Raw genomic sequence first — 15788 nt, forward strand, 5'->3', positions numbered from 1 at the left:
GTAAAAATCGTCAAAACAAATAGCTAATTAACAAACGCTTCGCTCCATTACTTGAGCACATTTAAGATAAAAACACTAATGTTGTTGCCATTCAAGGAGAGGGCGGAAGTAGAAGGCGTTTGTTTGATTCATGTATTCATTTGTCTCCTCATCGCATCAACACAATGCTGCTCCGTATACAGACATGCTATAGATGAAGTCTGGAATCACCACAGATCTCAAAGACAACAAATGTTGGCACCAAATTGCCTTAAGCTGTTGGTGTGAGCTGTTTGTGTGAGCTGACAGACAGCAATCAAACCCTAGGAGATACAAAGTAAACTGGCGTTTTGCAACATTGTCCAAAATTGATATGAGGTAAGTTAATAAAGTATCAATACCAGCTTTTTGTTGATGAGCTGCTCTATAAGAAAGGGCATCAAGTACAAAAAATGCTGGATCCACCTTTGAGCCTTTACCATTTAGCTTTTTTGTGTTTTTCACTTGTTAAATGCCTACTGATTTATAATTAAACAAAGTAATTATCCTCCTTACAGCCTGGGGCCTTTGGGGAAGATGCCTACTTTAACCAGTTGTTAATCGAGTTTGGGCCTGCTGATGTGTCTAATGATGCATCTGGTTCTTAGGAGTTCACAAGAGAAAATCATGTAAACAGTATAGAGCAAAGAAAATAACTCTGCAGAGGAAGGTTGTGGAATACGAGTAAAAGTGCCAGAAGAACTAATAAATTGACCTCGTGGTGGCTATTCTCTGCCAATTACATGAAGACAGATCGTACCCCACTGAAAACAGGCAGTGAAACTTTTTGCTGTTATATCTTTCTGCTGATGGAAATTCTTCTGCCAATATTCCAAGGGAAAATAATAGAAAAAAAAATTATAATTAAAAATGGTATTGTCAAACCTAGACTTTTATTGATTGAGACCACCAATTAAATGAGACAGAAATTGGATTAGTTTTCAGCAATTTCTTTTGGGGAATTTGTATCTAATCTACACATTCTATGTAAGAAAGCAAACTAAGGTTCTTACCAAAAAATGTATTTTAAAGGATAAGGCTGCTAATATAAAACTGTTTTGGGAAATGCATGGGCCTTTTTTAAAAAGAGAAACTTTATATTTGTGAGCTGTTTTGAAAGATTTCTGTCTTCAGTAGAAACCAATGGGCTTGGACTGAGCGCCACATACAGGGATGTTTTATTGTCATGGACGCCCGGAGGTAAAGATAAGAAGGACCTTGGAGGGGTACCAGACTCCCCGGTAGAATTGAAGGATAAACGGTTTTGACCCACAGTTGCCCACTTGTTATTCGCTCCCGGGTGGCGTGATCCGACATGGCTGCTCAATAAAGATGTTTGTTCTGTTGAGATGTTTAGGCATGTGTACTTGCTTTGCCACAATCATAATATAAACATGTTCTATATACGAAAGTTAAAACTACTAAGGCACAAATCTATGTGTTCTAAATTAATATGGATTTAAACCGGCATTTAGATTCAGGGCCAATCAAAACTGACTGGGCTTTTTGGAAGGCGGGGCTTAAAGAGACAGGCACTAAAACAGAGCATTTTAGAGAGAGGCTATACAGAGGAGATTGAACAATGGCACTGTGAGAAATATAAAGTCTTTTTTGGACACTACACCATGAAAAAAGTTTCTAGTAGAAACCCAAATTACAATTTTGAACCTGAAAATTAGTATTATATGTTCCCTTTAAATGTCAAAAGACCTGCAGACGAGAAAAAAGTTATTTCTTCTGATACAAGTTCAGCATATTCAAATTGTTTTGGTTGATGGATTGCAGTTAAATCAAAGGGGTAGTGGGTAACAACTCACTTTGGCCCTCTGCAACGTTGAACACGCCATGCAGGAGCTCTACACACCACCGAAGGCCTTCACTCTAAGTGATGCCGTGTGCATCACAATTGCCCACACACAGCCCTGCATCGGACCGTGAGTTGACTTTTATGTTCCTGTGAATGTGGGCTGCAGCAGCAGCCGATGACAGCTTAATTCGTGAGATGGGTCCCCCCCTGCTGAGGCCCAGCCATTTGTGTGAACTGACAGACGGTGATCAGACCGAGGAGAGACGAGTGGGAACCCTTGCGAGGCCGCTCAGGTTTCTGGGCACTGTGAAAAGATTTGCCCAGGCCCATTCAGATCTGACGGAGTTTCCCATGTTTTAGGGTTTTTGTTGAAGTGTTTGGATAATGAGTCCCTCTATCTCCATCATCTGTGTGCACACAACAGATCCACGTAAGGCTGACGCTGTGTTCAGTTTGGGCTCTTTTAATGCCACCAAAAAGGACACGCCACAGTGTTGAACTTTTCTCTCGTCACTATCCAGGGGAAGAGGGGTTCCAACCAATTACTGGGGAAAAGGCAGGAAACAGGTGAGGAGATAAATACAAGTGGGGGATAGAGAGAGAGGGGAGTGGGATTAAATGAGCTGGAAAGAAGGGGTGACCTTAGTTTAAAAGGCTTTGGGTGATACAGGTTTTGGGCCTTAGGTAAAAGGAGGCAGAGGGAGCTGGATAAAAGGGATTAGGGGATCTGGGGAGAGAAGGTTGTACTACCTTGATAGAGGTCAAACTGAGCGTGCAGCAGTCGAGGAAACGGGTGTGGCAGGGGGGTGCATTGTTTTTGAACATCTCATTTTGAGACAAGTGCTGTTTGCTTTTTGTTTTTTTCAACACCTATCCGTGGATTGTGGGTAATGCGATGCTGACCTTCTGAAAATGACAGTGGACAAACCTCTCTCGAGTGCTGCCATGACAAGAATGTGCTTCATCTTCCTGCTGATGACAAACGCCGTCTCGGTCTCCTCACAGTTTAATGGGTACAACTGTGACAGCAACTACCACAGCAGGTTCCCTGGTGAGAACACTCTTCTCTTTACAATCCATGCACACACTCCTGCTGTCCGTAGGAGAAATGGAAGACAAATAAAACTATAAATAATGCATTACAACAAGCTATACTGTTGTTGTAATGCAAACATAAGGACACTTTCAGTTGTTTCATGGCAACAAATAACAATCCTCTACCTATGAAACATCTGTAACAGGTGTGACAGTGTTTGCTGTCAATTAATTCTTAATTGTATTACACATGTGGACAAGGCTTGTGTGTTACAATGCATTTATGAGCTTTATCAGGCACTTTTTCTCTGGCACTGTTCATGAATACCTTTAAAAATAATTAATAATTACCGGTATGATATATTTTGTTAGCAAGCATTTGATAGCTGCTTGTTAACCATTTATTGATGCCTCATCTGAGTTTAAGGAACAAGTAAAACAAATTGTCAAGTACATATAGAAATTCTAGTTTGTGTTTTAAATATATTATTCATTTTGTACATATTGATTATTAATGCGTAATTGGAACGTTAAAAGTGTGTGTCATCTTAATGGAAAATGAAATGTGCACAAGTGCAATGCTTTAAATGGTACTAATTGTGCTTTAGATGGAAGATACATCTACAGTAAATAGTTTACTTTCTACATTTAACCACTAAATTTGCTCCACTCAAACTAGTTATACAACATTAAAAGTATGATTATTAAAAGTTACTTTGTAAATGTAGTATATTTATCTAGTAAATATTTTAAGTAGAATATTTAGTAAAAACTTACTCATTTTCAGACTGCTTCTTTATTTACATGCTCGCTTATAAACAAAATAAACAAATGATTCAATATTTTTCTACCAGAGTTTTATTCTAAGCAACATACAGAAGGCTTTTAAACTGACCTTGATGTTGCAAAATTAAACGCTTACACTTTTGAACAGGTCTGGTATTTCCTAATACTCTCCTCAGAAGTTTCATGGAAAGCATTGGACAACTGCCTGAAAAGAAACAATGTAAACAAATTAATTAATTTCAAGATTTTAGAGATACCTGGGTAAAATCCTCCCTTCAGCCCTAATATAGTGGATGAAAACAAACTTATAAGAAACAACATTTCTGACTTTGATCCATAAAATAATAGATCATATAAGGTTGAAAACAGTTTCTAATGGATGCTTTGGGTGTTTTGGCCTCTGCGCTCCATAAGTCCTCATGTATTGATTTCAAAATCCACATATAAAGTGCTGATTCTCAACCATCTTTTAGCTGGAGAATATTGGAAATTGAATTTCAGCTTCATATGTCTCACGTTTGCAGCAGCGTTTGTGATTAAGTTATTATAGATTTAAAAGAAGTAATAACTTTTTGAAAGTCCTTTTGGGAAAATCCTGCTGGGTTCCCAACATCCAACCAGGGACCTGCGATGTCAGATGAATTCTAATTGGATAGTGAGGCAACTGTGCTCTTTAGGATCAGGGGTGAGTTTGATCAAATTGAAAACATGCATACATTTTCTGCCAAATATCAATTTGCATAAACATATTTTTCAAATTGATTTACACACTTCACAAATCAAAACCAACACTATTATTGTGGCCTATGCTCCAAGAGAAAGCAAGGTACATTTAAAAAATCAAAGAGGTATCTGGATGATTAATTTCATTTGGGTAAATGTCATGTCCCTGGGATGTTTAAAAAAAATATATATAAAACAATTCCCTTATATTCATGATATCGCTTAGTATGCTCAATTACTCCTCCACACTTCATTATTCTCTTTTTTTATCTTCATTTATACTGTTTTATGTTGGAATTTCACCATTTTCACCTCGTGCCAGGCCCAGAATTTTGATGTTTGGTCCTGTAATTCTCAACAACAACAAAAATAAATCATGTACTTTTCAGGAGGTATTACTATAAATACAGTTCTTCTCAAATATTTATCAAAGTTAAATTTATGACTTAAAGAAAATATACAAAATATGTATGTAGGAAGTGCTCACTTGTTACTTGTGGAGAAGGCATTTTATATAAACCAATATTTTGTTTTGTTTGTAATTATTCTCCCTGCCCCTATTCCTCCATGTCCCTCCAGCTGAGCGGGACATCAGTGTGTACTGCGGAGTTCAGACCATCACCCTGAAGATCAACTTCTGTCCCGTGCTCTTCTCAGGCTATACCGACGCAGATTTGGCCCTGAACGGTCACCACGGTGACACCCAGTGCCGTGGCTTCATCAACAACAACACCTTCCCCACAGCTGTCCTGTTCAGCATCAGTCTTAGCACCCTGGAGGCCTGCGGGAACAGCCTGGTGGTAAAGACTACTACAAAATATAACAACATGGCTTTAATGAAATATATGATCAATAAGTATCTTCATTTGTGTTGTTTACTGACTTGGGAAAGAGCAAAGTAAGCTGAGATGTTTCTCTCCATAGGTCAGCACAGCCTACGGGGCCAATGCCTATGGGAACATGTCTCTGGTACAAATTGGGAACGTATCAGGCTATATCGACACCCCTGACCCACCGACTATAATCAGCTACCTGCCTGGTTTGTTGTATAAATTCAGCTGCAGCTATCCGCTGGAGTACCTGGTCAATAACTCACAGCTGGCATCGTAAGTTGCTGCCAAAAAATATCCCTCAGTTTCCAAAAATAGAAAACCTTCACCTTGCAGGAGTTACTTAGTGGATTTGATATGAAGATGTATTAATACATTAAATAATTAAGTTTTCTTTATGATTCTCCTTAATTGTGGTGACAATTAGTAAGTGCCTGGTTTAAAGGCCATTTTCTTTATGACTTTGATGCTGTTGTTTCTTTAAAAAAAAATAATAATACATGCTCTTTAGCTTTATCATTATACTACATCAAACCCAATGCTTTCAAAACAACACCCACAAAGGGTCAATGAAAAGCATTGACGTAAATGTGCTGCTTCTCTTCACAGCTCCTCTGCTGCTGTATCTGTCAAGGACAGCAACGGTACATTTGTAAGCACACTGAGTATGATCCTGTACAATGTGAGTAAACAGCTGCATTCCCCTTATTATATTCAGCAATTGATGGATCTTTGAAGTTTTGAATCATAAGCTACGGAAGGATGTTTCTTAGTGAGCTGTGTTTTCTTATAAATAATCTGTAAACTATTTAAACAAATTAACCAGTAAAGAGTGTGATATCACCTGATGTATCCATATACTGTAAGACTGATGATATGTCAAATGTTTGTTTTTGTTCATAAATGCATTTATTCCTGATTGTGTAATGTTCTAAAAACTACTGTGCCTATCTGCTATGTAAATTAGTAAGCCTTTTTTTAATGTGAAGTATACCTTTTTTATGGGATTAATAAAAAATTACAAAAAATATCAGGACTGAGCCGTCTCTATTGATTTTAAGTTTCCAAACTACAAACTAACCAGTTTCTCTCTTTTTCTCTCCACTTTGACTTTTTTCCTGCTAAGGATTCAACATACAATCAACCTCTTGCTATTCCAATGGCTGGACTGGCTCTGAAAACCAGAGTATTTGCGGCTGTGAAGGCCACAAACTTAGACAAACGGTACTATACAACATCTTATAATTCACTATTGAATAGGGTATAGATTTTCAGATATCGTTATTTGCAGAATTATTGCTCAAGTAGACATATTTCTAGTTGCAGAAACTTCAGTGAATCAGAGATGATATTTTGCTCAATCGCACCATCTTTTTTTTTTAAGATTTTTTTTTGGGCATTTACAAGCTTTATTAGATAGTACAGAGTTGAAATCGGGAGACAGAGAGAGAGGGGGGATGACCTGCAGTAAAGGTCCACAGGTTGGATTTGAACCCGCAACCACTGCAACAAAGGCCGGAGCCAATATGGTACGCGCTCTATCCTCTACGCCACCGGATCGCCCCAATCGCACCATCTTTTTGACTGATGTAGTCTTTTTCCCTAAGTTTTACCTACATTCAATATGCCATTATGTTATTATTTCACGTGAAGGCGCCAGTCTGCAGTAGAGAAAGCCCCAATATGTGCTTTCCCATGTGCAGTTAGGTCTCTATCCCTCATCCCATCTCACAGTTTTGTCCCTCTACAGGTGGAACATCTTGATGGACTACTGTTACACCACCCCCTCAGGGAATCCTAATGATGAACTCCGCTATGACCTTTTCTTTGGGTAATTTCACTTTTTTTCCCCCTCTGCAGATGATGACTTGATAAACCACAAAAGGGAGTCATTACCTATTCAGGCTCCCCTTAACGGCTTATCCCTGGGAATGATACTATGTCCCCCTTTTTCACTGAGTGCTTAAGTGTAGGCGGCCTACATCTAGACATCAAATCTGTCATGTTCAGTGTGCAAACGTACGTGTGTGTATCTGTGTGTTGTGCCCTAATGACATAGCTGCGACAAGGACCCACAGACGACGGTTTTCGAGAATGGGAACAGTCAGATGGGACGGTTCTCCTTCGAGGTCTTCCGTTTTGTTAAACACAGACACCAGAAGATGTCCACTGTGTTTTTGCACTGCGTCACAAAGCTTTGCCGGGCCGACGACTGCATCATGCTCATGCCAGTAAGCATACAAATCTTGAGTCTCAGTTTGTGACTACCCTGTGTCTCCTGACCTCTATGGGCAATGAAATCTGATGATGTGATTGGCAGATTTGTGGGCGGCGACGCAGACGGGATGGAGAGGAGAGCATTGATTCGCCGCCAGCAGCATCTGGCAACGCAGTCATCACCGCCGGACCCATCATCACCAGGGATGGTATGAACAGTAAGCCGGCTCTTAAAGGAAGAGTTCAACAGTTTTGGAAATATGCTTATTCGCTTTCTTGCTAGAGTGAGGTGAGAGGATCAATACCAATATGTAGAGATGCAGATTTAAGAAGTATTTTGAGTGGTCCCTTAAGTTTTCTAATGCTGTATGATAGTAGTCACATCAATCTGCATATCTAACTTACAGCAAGAAAATGCACATTTCCCAATGTGTAAGGCTATGCCTTAACATTTAGATGGAAGATCAATCCACAGAACCTTCAAAGAGTAAAAATGTCTGTAAAAATGACTTCAATAAACATGTTTAAACCTTTTTTTTTTCAGATGAATCGCCTGTCAACAACTCCCAACTCGGTAAGGTTCCTTATGCAATGCAACAAAACATAAAAAGCTATTTAACACCGCCCGTGACTAAGTCCTGGAATAGGCGTAAAGATAGTAGATACCCATGGAAATTGATTTACTACTTCTCTTTCTGAAAGGAAAACATAAGAAACCTCAGGTCATGTTAAGCCCATGTCAAAGAACGTGTCTTTTTCAAGTTTGTGCTTCTCTTCGCCTTTTCAACCCCCCCTCCTTCCCCCCCCCCCCCCAGCATCAGGGGACCCCTCCCAGCCGATGAACCCAGTGACCAGTGCTCTGATCTCAGGCGTGGCTCTCCTGGGCGGGGTCAGTGTGGGCTTCTTCCTGCTGTCAGTCCGCCTCCTGCAGAAGTCCCGCCTCCAAGCAGCCACAGCCTCAGGTGTTTGGAACCCCACCTTTAAATGAGTAAACAACTGTATATGGTGTTACTGACAATATGTGAGGCATAAACAAACGGTTAATGTACATGTGCATGCGCATTTCTTTGTTCGATGCTTAATAAATGTAATAATTGTATTGTTTAAGGCGATGCGTATTTATTGCCCTCAATACCTCATCCTTCTTGTGATTCATTGTCATATTGTCATAATTGCAGTGTTTTGCAGGAGCTTTACACTCTGATGCTAATGGTTCAAGCGTTATAATTTTAGGACGTGTAATAAAAGATGGCATGAGACTTATGGGTGTGTGTAGCGTTCCCTTCCATTCTTTAGTTCAACACATTAGATTTATAGTGACGGTTGAGAAAATCACTTGCTTTGACAAATTTTTATCTTAATTAAAAAAAATCATATAAATGGGATAAATGGGTTGAAAAAGTAATACAAATATACAACTATAAAAACACGTAGTTTCTTGTGTGCAGAATTGTGCAGAAAATGTTAACAATTTAGGAAATCTTATTTATTTTCCCGACAAGCGTTAGATAAAAGGATTAAAACAACTCTGTAAGCTTTGCTAACCTAACCACCCCCAATTGTTAGCTTAGCTTACAAGACTGCAAACAGGGGGAAACAGCTACCCTTCCTCTGTTCAAACTTAACCAAATCAGCCTACCCAATGACACATAATTGTATTATGGGGGAATAAATAATTATGTTAAAATATCCTCCATGATTTATCTGACCACTATCAGTACAGTTTATTCAGTCCTCTGTAATATTGGCACATATCTGTGAAAGTTTTCCAAATGTCAAGACCTCCTGGGTCTCCAGTCTCCACGAAAATGGCCATGAGAGAATTAACTTTCCAATATATTTTGCTGTATTGATTTTCTCTTCTGATGACCTATTTAAATGTCTGCTGGCAGCAGCTGAGTCTCACGTGTCTGACTCTGCAGCTGTTTTTGTGACCTGCACGTCTCTGCAGCATTCACTGCTCTTTATCTGCTCAATTCCTCATTTCAACAGACATTTTGTGATGTGTTCTGAGGCCACAATGACAACAGATAACTGAAATGGAGAGGAATAAATACCTTTTCAGTTTACAATTGGCGATAATTGATTACGCCCCCCCTCCCCCCAAATAAAAAAATTGAATACGGGGCTTAGCTTCTTAGCTTTGAAAGTTGAAAGGTTCAGATGGGTCAAGATCAAAGAGAATTTATTTTCTGTAAATATCTATGAAGATGAGAGGGCAGAAGCACCCCTAGCATGTTTATGTACACATGTTTTGACAATAACACAGGGTCCTGTATTTTACTGTGTGTTTTCCATACATTTGACAAAAGACGGAGACGCCCATCCTTAAACTTGACCCCCATCAGAGCCTTCTCTTCCCGGGTGGCTCACCTGACAAGGTCAGGCTTCCAACTTTCCTTCAATTATTTTTCTTCCACTTAAACCTTAATATTAACCTAATTTTAAATGATTGTGCAGGATATGGAAATTTCTGCTTTTACTTTCAAGCACAAACACAAATATCTCAAATGTAAAACTGTACACAATCAAGAAATAAGAATAACCAAGGCTCAAACGTAATGACTGTCACTCACATTGTTAGTCTGACTAACTAGTGATATTCATAAAATGAACAAAATGATGAGCATCGAAAGCCGTCATATACAAATCTATTTAATGCCAGTTTGTCAAATTGAGGGTCATCCTGGACCTGGTCCCACTTAACCACCAAACACCTCAATGAGGGGTCTTCTTTCCACTATTATATGTGAGGCCCCAGGAGAATAGAAACCATACATACTCTTACTTTATTAAGTTTCATATCAGTAGGCAAAGAGGGCTGTTTTCACATAGTCACAAAGCCTTATGGACAATGTTCAAGCATGTAACTTTGAAGGGGGCTGTGTTAGGTTTCATCATATGCCTCCTGGAAAGGACCCCTTACCTCAGCCACAAAAAGTGGATTGTTCACACACACACAACCAACAATATGACAGTGACAGTGATTAATTAGGATTTTTCTGTGTTTGACATCTGTGTGTTAGCCTCAGCATTTTCACAGCGGGCACAGCAGTGAGATGGCTTTCTGCAGCCTCCTCATCCTGACCTCCCTGTGTATTGCGGGCAATGAGGCCCTCAGCGTAGCGGAGTGTGGCGCGTACTCCAGACGACCAAGTAAGATGGCTGTGACCTTTTAACCACATATTTGTTTGGATGAAGAGGTCATATTGATTTTATTTCAGATGTAGACCTTTAGGGGGGCTTAATTGATTTGAGTTTACATCAGATAGCCCATTGAATAACCCCACTTGAAAGAGTATTAATTGCACTCGTAAAAATGTGCACAGAATCAAAAGTAGAACAGGTAGAATGAGTGTAATATTTATGATATTATAAACTGCTGTGGTTCTGAAAATTAATTAATTACATTTTTATACACTTGAAGCATTTTTAATATGAATTTTCAGGATTTTCCATGTTATTTGCCACAATTTTACGTACATTTATGAAATTCCGCCATCTGAATGTGCATGCTGAACAGTAGTTTGAACTCCGTTGAAGTGAATGAAAATCACATCAGGGTCTTTCAACAACAATGTTGTCTTATCACTAATACACTGATATCGCTGTTGTGTGTGGCATATCCTCCATCGATCTTGCCATTCAAATATGCCCTGTTATCTACACTGGATACAACGAGAGCTTACTGATCCTCAACTACATCTTGGACGATTTTGACTGTAAGGGGACGCTGGACACGTCGGTGACGCCTCCTGTGGTTAGATTCAGCTTCCCCATCAGGGCGGGAAATGCCTGCGGGAGTAATTTCTTGGTGAGTATGTCATAAATGTAGTGTCCTGATTTTTAATGACCTGAGGGATGGTAATTTTTGGGACTTGTTAACCTTTAGCTAATGGGAAGATTTAGGAAACTGAAAGAGTATAAGAGACGAGTACTACACTGTTTTGGCCCAGGTATACAAAGACAAGTAAGAAGTGACCAAGACGGAAGAAATAAGGGAACTTCAGCCAGTAATACATGATGTGAATCAGTTTTCTCTTGACTAAATTTAAGACACAAGCAACCCCCACTAGTATCCTTTTTGTGTCAAGAATTAGAAAGCTGATCCACTTTCTCGCCATGGTTTCATCACTGCTGCAGGCTGTGCAAGAAAAGTTGGCCAAGATGTATTTTTAACCAATTTTTTAAATAATCATGTTTCCATTAAATAATCTCTCAGACCACAAGCGCACCAGGGACAGGAATATTCTCAGACTTCTCCAACATCCAGTGGCGCGATCCGATCCTTCGACCCCACCATGGGGATGATCACCTACAACGCAGAGCTAAAGTATTACTACTCCTGTGCTTATCCGCTGGAGTATCTCATTAACAACACCCAGGTGGATGTGTAAATTGACATGTATGTGGTTTCAAATAAAAAGGCATTAACCCTTCTAACATTTCAGTTGTGCCAAGTGTGATCTAATTCCTTCCTTCCACGTAGGTCTTCTTCCTCCATTGCTTAGAAGGAAAATAATGGAAGTTTTGTCAGCACCCTCAGCATGTCCTTATACCAGGTGTTGCCGCACCTCTCTCACATACTATACATAACCTCCTCGCCACCTGGCCAACATTGTAAAACTGTACCTCAACAAGATAGACCTTACGTAAGAGCTCCCTCAATGTTTTTTGCTTTATCTTCTCTTCTGTCACCAGGACATAAATGACACCACGCCCCTCATCATGCCGCCTCTGGGAGTCGAACTGAGAACAAACATCTACGTGGAGGTCGAGGCATCCAACCTGACCACACAGTATGAATCACTTACATCATATACCTTCTGCAGCTTTTCCTTTTGTCTATTATTTTAAAATAGTCCGCATTTGATCTAAGTAGGAAAAGGGTAGATATGTATGCATTAATATGATCAGGATTTACAAATTACAGTTAGTAATACTGTAGTCTTTACTTTTGTCATCAAAGATCAAGTGAAGGACAGATGTTTACATTTTAGCAGTGTTCTAGATACAGGTTCTGAAAGTCGAAAATATATTGTATGGATGGCTGCAGCATCGTACATCTGAGTGAATGTCCAGGTGTTCTAGTCTCCAACCACATGACTGTGATCTGAATTTGATACATTACAAATTTGAAGTTTCCACTTGTGTGAACTTATTATTTTCTCCACGGGTACTTTGTTCTTCTAGTCCGGTGCTACGCCTCGGTGAATCCCCAGCCATTCAACTCCACCTTCTTCAATCTGTTTGTCTCGTAAGTCAGCAGAACACCTCAAACTTTTTTTATACAACAATTAACGAGTGAATTTCTTCCAGTCCTTCAATGAATGATAATAGGGTCTGTCCCTCGGTTCAGCAGTCAAGCTTTCCATTGAAACCTTTAGACTGCCTTCAGGTTTTCCTCTCTTTCATTCAATTTGTGCAGGACAGCTACAGTACCTCCAAAAGCAAAGGGAGCCCTATAGTCGTGAATATGTCTGCCTGCCTTTCTATCATCAATATGCCTGTACCTTTTATTGAAAGGTGCTCCATAGATCAGCTCACCACCGTGCTGGAGAACGGGGATAGCCAGAAGGCCCGCTTCCACTTCCCTGCATTCCGCTTCATCGAGCAACAGAATGAGACCGTCTCAACATACTATCTGCACTGCATAACCCGGCTCTGCGAGCGCAGCACCTGCAGCACGTTCAAGGTAAGGAGGCCCCTCATGCATTTCAAGCAGAAATACGCAATTCCAGCTGGATCATCAAGTCGTGACTCTCCATCTGGTTTGATCCATAGCAGTGCAACAGGAGGAGGAGGAGTGTTGAGATCACGGGCATCCAGGAGAGCATCACTGACTCGTCCGTGCTCAGCGTGGCTATAAAGGCCAAAGCAGAGAGCCGTACGTGCCCTATTTGTCATGTTTCTATCAAACAGAGATATTTGTCGGACATTGTCAAATAAAAACCACTGAGCAGACCATGACACATAAAGACACAAACATCACTAAGGTGGTTTTGATAGTGATTATTAAAGCAACAGTTTGGTATTTTGCATCAAAACTGTATGAAAATAGCATTGTTTGCAGTGATGGTCTTGTTTGCTGTTACATGTAACTTATGATCACCAGACAAAAAATTAGACTGTTTCAGAAATATTCAAAAGTTCCTCGCTTAGTGTCGACAATAAGATGAAGCAACACTCGTTGATACTTCCCCATGCAGTGGAAACATTTCTGTATTAAAGCTGGGGTATGTGATTTCTGATTGGTCAAAGTTAACATGAGCGGTACAGTTTGACCAATCAGAGCGATGCTCCGATTCTCTGTTCTTATTGGCTGTTGGGACTGTCCATTCACTTTGGCACGACTTTTTTGGTGTAGACCGTGTCAGGGTCGGAGGGACCATAGGGGAGGGACCAAAGAGAACAAGTGGAGCGGTTGAGGTATTTGGATCTGAATCTCTATCCCAACTGCCATTTTCTCCCCAAATCCTCCACCACAGCTTTAAACGGCTGGAGAAAAACCAACCAATATGGAATAAAATACATAAGAAAATAAGATAAACAGTACATGCATATTTTGCAAAAACATGTTGCGTCTACAAACTAGGCTACATTTATACAATTTGGATATAATCTCCCTCATAATGAAATACTGCCCCTTCCTTCTTTCTTTCAGCCAATCTCTCCAAAGAACAGGGTAAGTATGTTTTAGTATACGTTATTTATTTAGCTTGACTTCAATGAGAACAACCATTCACAAGGTTTTTTACTAATTCAATTCCTTCAGAAAATTAAAGAAAATGTCTTATCTGCAGCAAGCCATAATGTTTTCTGTTTTCTGCTGGAATTAAACATACCATGACGGTGTCACTCTCATTTGTGTGCAGCGCTGTCTGGTAGCCGGTCTGATGGCAACGGCACGTCTGTCGGCCTGGGGATTTCCGTGGCTGTCCTCATTGTGGGTGGCAGCCATTTTGGCGGCGGCATCTTTTTATCGAAAACTGAAGTGGCAAAGCTAGCAGCAGCCCACTTATGTTGATTAACGGAGGTCAGCACGGGCTAGATGATGGAATGAGTTTGACAGGGTGACATTCACTTACTGGTGGAGGTGCATAATGTATGCATCTAGGACTCTGCTGTATCGAATCAAACTATTGATCAGGGCTCTTAATGTATCTTTCCAATCCTTCACAGACAGTTAGATATTATGGGAGGTGAAGTCTGCATAATGTACCTACCAAGATGCACTGTATGTTAAAAGGAAGAAAAGATAGGGAGAACATAGAAAGAAAGAAAGAAAGAAAGAAAGAAAGAAAGAAAGAAAGAAAGAAAGAAAGAAAGAAAGAAAGAAAGAAAGAAAGAAAGAAAGAAAGAAAGAAAGAAAGAAAGAAAGAAAGAAAGAAAGAAAGAAAGAAAGAAAGAAAGAAAGAAAGACGTTCCGGCATCATAGTAAAGGTATAGTATGACATTTTGGGAAATACGCCTTTTTGCTTTCTCCAGGAAGTTATGAAATGAGAAAAAGTTAAGAAATAATGTGGCACATACCTTCCTAAAACATTTTCAACAATATCGGACTATGTCTTTAACTTACAGCCGGGGCAAAGCAAAAAACTATTGATTCAGTTTATTGTAGAAAATATTCTTTTATTTAAGAAATCAGGCTTCTTGTTTATAAGACACGCAGTCCATAAATAAGTTAATACATCTGTGGATGAATTACAAACATGAATGATGGATTGCACACTTTGTAACAATTTCTAATTACGTTTTGATAGTTTCACAAGCAACATGGGAGATATTGTGCATGCCAGGTCTGACATGTTACATGTTATATGAAGAGGCAAATGTTTAATTGATTCAATTCTAGACGCAAAATGACTGTACCACTACCCTCCTGTTGGTCATACAGACTACAGTACATGTATTAATTTTTCATCATCATCATCACCATTTGTTATTATTCGCAGAATTGCTTTTTTAAATTATGTATTCAAGCACACATTTAATCATGGGACTCTACCTAGTTTAAATACATGTAATAATGTATAACCTACTCTGGCAAAAAAAAGTTTGTATATTTCTACAAAGCCAATGATTGCGGCAGTGTATTTCTTGTGCCATTTTCCCCCTGTCCATGCATGCGTTGTTAATACAATTAAAGCTTGCAAGATGTAAAAATAAGAAGCTTTTGCGCTGCACTCTGGGAATTTAAAGGAAATGAAAAGGATTAATTCATCAATCTGAGTATAACTGGCACTCACACTCACTATTTTATAACTAGAGGAATGCAGATTGTGCCAAAAGTAGAACTGTTCAATATGAATATTATCATTTGAAATTCATACTTTCCGTAGTTTCCTTCGGTTTGACGTTTGATGTCCCTT

General features: G+C 39.5%; 1 protein-coding gene and 1 pseudogene across 2 annotated transcripts; both read left to right on the plus strand.

The window, feature by feature from the left end:
* Positions 1–2737: 2737 nt before the first annotated feature.
* On the plus strand, positions 2738–8404 carry zpld1b (zona pellucida-like domain containing 1b; the record flags this gene model as incomplete). Its single annotated transcript, XM_080053569.1, has 10 exons — positions 2738–2876; positions 4949–5169; positions 5294–5475; positions 5809–5881; positions 6326–6423; positions 6950–7030; positions 7259–7430; positions 7520–7625; positions 7961–7990; positions 8232–8404. 10 exons carry the CDS (start codon positions 2738–2740, stop codon positions 8402–8404), a joined length of 1275 nt encoding a protein of 424 aa, XP_079909695.1.
* Positions 8405–10475: 2071 nt separating this feature from the next.
* Positions 10476–14423, plus strand: LOC307248383 (zona pellucida-like domain-containing protein 1; annotated as a pseudogene). Its single transcript has 10 exons — positions 10476–10572; positions 11010–11230; positions 11639–11809; positions 11906–11978; positions 12118–12215; positions 12593–12673; positions 12943–13111; positions 13201–13303; positions 14081–14101; positions 14292–14423. The product of its transcript is annotated as a zona pellucida-like domain-containing protein 1 (transcript).
* Positions 14424–15788: the final 1365 nt, after the last annotated feature.

This window comes from Ammodytes marinus, assembly GCF_949987685.1.
Source record: "Ammodytes marinus genome assembly, chromosome: 3".
NCBI lineage: Eukaryota > Metazoa > Chordata > Actinopteri > Uranoscopiformes > Ammodytidae > Ammodytes > Ammodytes marinus.